This window comes from Babylonia areolata, chromosome 1 (assembly GCF_041734735.1).
Source record: "Babylonia areolata isolate BAREFJ2019XMU chromosome 1, ASM4173473v1, whole genome shotgun sequence".
In the NCBI taxonomy this organism is placed as follows: Eukaryota; Metazoa; Mollusca; class Gastropoda; order Neogastropoda; family Buccinidae; genus Babylonia; species Babylonia areolata.
In genome coordinates this window covers 78,202,566-78,206,834 of record NC_134876.1, presented here as the reverse complement: position 1 = coordinate 78,206,834, position 4,269 = coordinate 78,202,566, and the positions used below count along the sequence as shown (strand labels likewise).

Here is a 4,269-nt window from a genome sequence, read left to right as displayed (position 1 = left end):
ATCTTCATTCGTTGGAGGCCGATCAAAGATTGTTAAATCAGAGAAATGTTTAAACGAACGGTTGTGCAATTTGGTGTGCGTGTTGTATATGAGAACGCTGCAGCATGGGTACTGTAGATTGAGTAAAATGACTTGTTTCGTTGGGACTGATTTTTCATTAAAAAATTTTAAAAAATGTTCTTAAAAATACACAAGTAAAACCATTAACTCATTTCGTTTTGAGCATCATCACCATTGTAACTGTTCAACTCTTCACACTAAACATTGGTTAGTTTGTACTGAAACAAACAAAATAATCAGATAAAAACCAAAAATCCCAACAACTGAAAGTAGGGTTCGAAACCCCGATTTCCTCGTACTGTGCTCTCTGTGAATACGCATTCGTTAGAGGGACGCTACTCGTGTTTGTCGAGGGTCACTGGCAACATTGGCAGATTTATGTCCCTTGGCACAAACTGGTTTCGATGAAGCAATGGAACTGAAAGGAGGGTTCGAGCGGTTACTACCTTCTATATCGGGCGTTTGTAATCCTATTGCTTCTGACCATAATTATTGTCAACACCTTGCAATGCAATAAAAGAAATGTACATAATCATACATTTCCTCAGTTACGAACTTAACGAGCACCTTCCATTTGAAACTGAGCGGCAATTACGTGTTCAAATATTTAACAACTAAAGCCTTATCATCAGTTTTTTTTTTCCCTCGTTCTTTTTCAGCTGTGCAGGGAAGGACAGCCACGTTACGCTCACACCTGTAGAACTGATCACCCATCAAATCAAAATGTTTCACTACTCCACACGGCATGGAAATTCATTTGTGTAGTCAGAGGCTCGTTATTAGTGAAGTTGTGTACACGCCAAATTTCGTCGGGATCGACTCCCCGGTTGTTGTTTTAGAGAGAACAGCGTGCACATGCGCGTTTCCATTGGCGGTTTTTCTTTGTCACCGAAATACTAAAATATCGTAGCGGAAATCACCTGACGATGTGATCGAACTCTGCCGAAAAGTTGTCCGAAAGAATGGCAGTACACACCCCAAAAAGTGGGCTACCCATCAGTGACGTCATATGACCTTTTTTGTCGCTCTGCAAGCGATGAAATGCTCCTGACGAAAGCGTCTACACAACCTCCCTATCCGCGTCCAAATACGCGGAGCACAACCTTAGCGTCAAATTTGTTCCGCTCACATTTTAGCGTGAGAATCACGTGATTTTCACTGAGACTGTAAGGGAAGTAACTTATATTTGCAAATGATAGTTTGATGTTTTTAAATGGATTTCCCTCCCTTGACTTGACTGTGTGTCTGTTGTTTTTGCGTGTGTGAGAGTTTGTTTGAAAGCAGGAACTCACTGAAGTCTTAAGTTTAGACTTGACGCGTTCAGTTAAATGGCGGCTAGCCGATCGACTTAGTGTTTTCGAATGCAAAAAACAACAACAACAACAAAAACGATGACTTAGTGTTAGAACAAGGATTTGAGGAACCAGATGAAGTAGAAGAAGCTTCTGTATATGTTTGTTGTTTTTTGGGGTTTTTTTTTTTCATTTTTATTTAATTTGATTTTTTTTTTTTAGTGTGTGTGTGTGTGTGTGTGTGTGTGTGTGTGTTAAAACTGGTCAAGATGACAAATTCTTACACATAAATATGTGCACATAAATACGTCCAGCGAATAAATACACATATCAGTAAACACACACACACACACACACACACACACACACACACACACACACACACACACACACCAAACAAACAAACAAGGCACACACGCACTCACACAACATAATCATATCGTGTGCATGTGTATACGCAAGCAGAAGATCAAATACGCACGTTAAAGATCCTGCAGTCCATGTCAGCGTTCGGTGGGTTATGGAAACAAGAACATACCCAGCATGCACACCCACGAAAACGGAGTATGGTTGCCTACATGGCGGCATAAATAAACAAAAAAGTCATACACGTAAAATATTATATGTCTGCCTGCGTGTGTATGTGTGCGTGCCTGAAACCTGATTGAATGACACAGGAAATGAATGATAAGTGCCCAGTGGCAGCCGTCAGTCGGCTGTGCCCAAGTAGGCAGCCTGCTGTGGAAATGACCCTGTGTTTGTAAAGCGCTTATAGCTTGGATTCCGACCGAGGATAGGCGCTGTATAAGTATCCGTATCAATCAATCAATCAACCACGGCAATGAATTGATACAAAGTTATGTGTTATCTTGAAGTGACTAACACGCTCAGTAACACTTGCCTATGCACACACCGTTCCTCCAACTCCACCCATCTCCGCGCTCATCCCCCACCCCCACCCCCACGCCCCCATCCATCACATACACTCACACACACACACACACACACACACACACACACACACACACACTTTCCAAGGGACGATGTTGGTGACTGAACCTTGCTCTGAACCTCGTTGTGTGTGTGTGTGTGTGTGTGTGCGTGTGTGTGTGTGTGTGTGTGTGTGTGTGCGCGCGCGTGCGTACGTGCGTGTGCGTGTGTGTGTGTGCGTGCGCGCGCGTGTGTGTGTGTGTGTGTGTGTGTGTGTGTGTGTGTGCAGGAATGGCAACTTTGAAGGGAAGACGCGCTCCAACCCGAACTACAACCTCCTTCTGTTCAGCCGACTGTACAAGACAAACTCGTACAGTGGCGGTCTTGTGACATGTACCCGTTGGTATACTGAACGCGATTCACAAGGGAAAGTGGTGGTAAAGAGGAGATCACGCGTCTGCTGATTCCATTAACCCACTGGGTGCCCAGAAAAAAAAAAAAAAAAAAAAAAAAAAAAAAAAAAAAAAAAACCTACAGAAAATGGTGTTTCAAGTCACATAATTCAACACGCAGAACCATCAGAGAAAATCTCAGGAATCGATCTGGAAATAATTATTGCCTACCGCTCTCCATCAAATGTGTGAATTTTCAGCCTTCCAGAGTTATTTACCCTTCTTTCGATAATGATGTCATTAGTGATGTCACTTGGATGCATTTAACGTTACACGTACCTTGGCGCTTAGGGGGTGAAAGACGGGTGTGGACACTAAGCGGTGGGAGGCGCCGTGAGCAGAACCGTTCCGACAGTTTTGGACTTCTGGTCTGATCTGATCCGATATTCACTAGTGAAACCCATGTTGCTGTATGCATCAGGATTGTGGGGAACTATGCGTTTTAAAACACCAGAATTAGTTCATCTATTTGCATGTAAACGATTTTTGAAAGTAAGCCCCAAAACGCCGAACGCAATGGTATTCGGTGATACAGGTAGGTATCCTCTGCACACTGATAGCTGCATTAGCGCACTACGATACTGGTTTAAACTGCAACATATGCCCAATACTGGTTTAAACTGCAACAGATACCCATAACGAGAATTCCAAAACAAGTGTATATTATGAGTGTGAACAAGATGACCAGCTGCCAAAATGATTATTTAAGATATTGGGCATCTACAATCAAGCACTGTTTAGATCGTTTATGGATTTTCTGAAGTTTGGTTTAATGGAGGTATGGGAAACGAGAAAGCTTTCTTTAGAACATTTAAACAACGTATGGTGGACTGTTATAAACAAGACTGGTCAAGCAAACTATATAGTAGTAATCGTTATGAAACATACCGTTCCTTTAAAATCATTGTTGCAGCCAGGAAAATATATATTTGACCTTACCATTTCCAAATTCAGATCGTCTTTCATTAGATTCAGATTTGGAGTAAACGAACTTAACGTTAATGAGCGTTATAAGGATAACCTGAAAACTGTACCTTTTGTGGAGGGTACGAAGACGAAATTCATGTGCTGGCAATTTGTCCACAATATGATATTCTGAGAAAGAAATACTTATCTAAGCAAATACAAAATTTAAGGATTCCTATATTACCCCACTTACTTCAAAATGTCAACAGCATTGTGTCAAGAGATGTGGCAATGTTTATTTTTTTTGTTTTTTTATGCGTTAAAACAGAGAGCAGAAAGTGCTCAGTCTAGATGAAAGATATGTTTATAAATTACCCTTACTTATTTAGTTTTGTTATATTATAACTTTATTATTTCTAACATTTTGTTGTTCATCCAACTCAAAGTTTGGTTTTCATATGTGTGTGTATACAACACGTGCATTTGTTTGTATACATGTCGGTGGCCTTACATTAAAACAGTTCTGAGTTCTCTGTCTCTGTCTGTCTGTCTGTCTGTCTCTCTATCTATCTATCTATCTATCTCTCCCCTTCTCTTGGTGTGTGTGTGTGTGTGTGTGTGTGTGTGTG

At 41.2% G+C, this 4,269-nt stretch overlaps 1 protein-coding gene across 2 annotated transcripts in view; it reads left to right on the top strand.

Annotated features, from left to right (window-relative positions):
* LOC143287740 (uncharacterized) overlaps positions 1–4,269 on the top strand; it is a 54,792-nt gene extending 50,523 nt beyond the window's left edge. For both annotated transcript variants that reach the window (XM_076595999.1, XM_076595991.1), the window contains exon 5: positions 2,572–4,269. In XM_076595999.1, the coding sequence (XP_076452114.1) occupies positions 2,572–2,746 (175 nt within the window). In that variant the 3' untranslated portion in view covers positions 2,747–4,269. The remainder of the gene's footprint in view (positions 1–2,571) is intronic.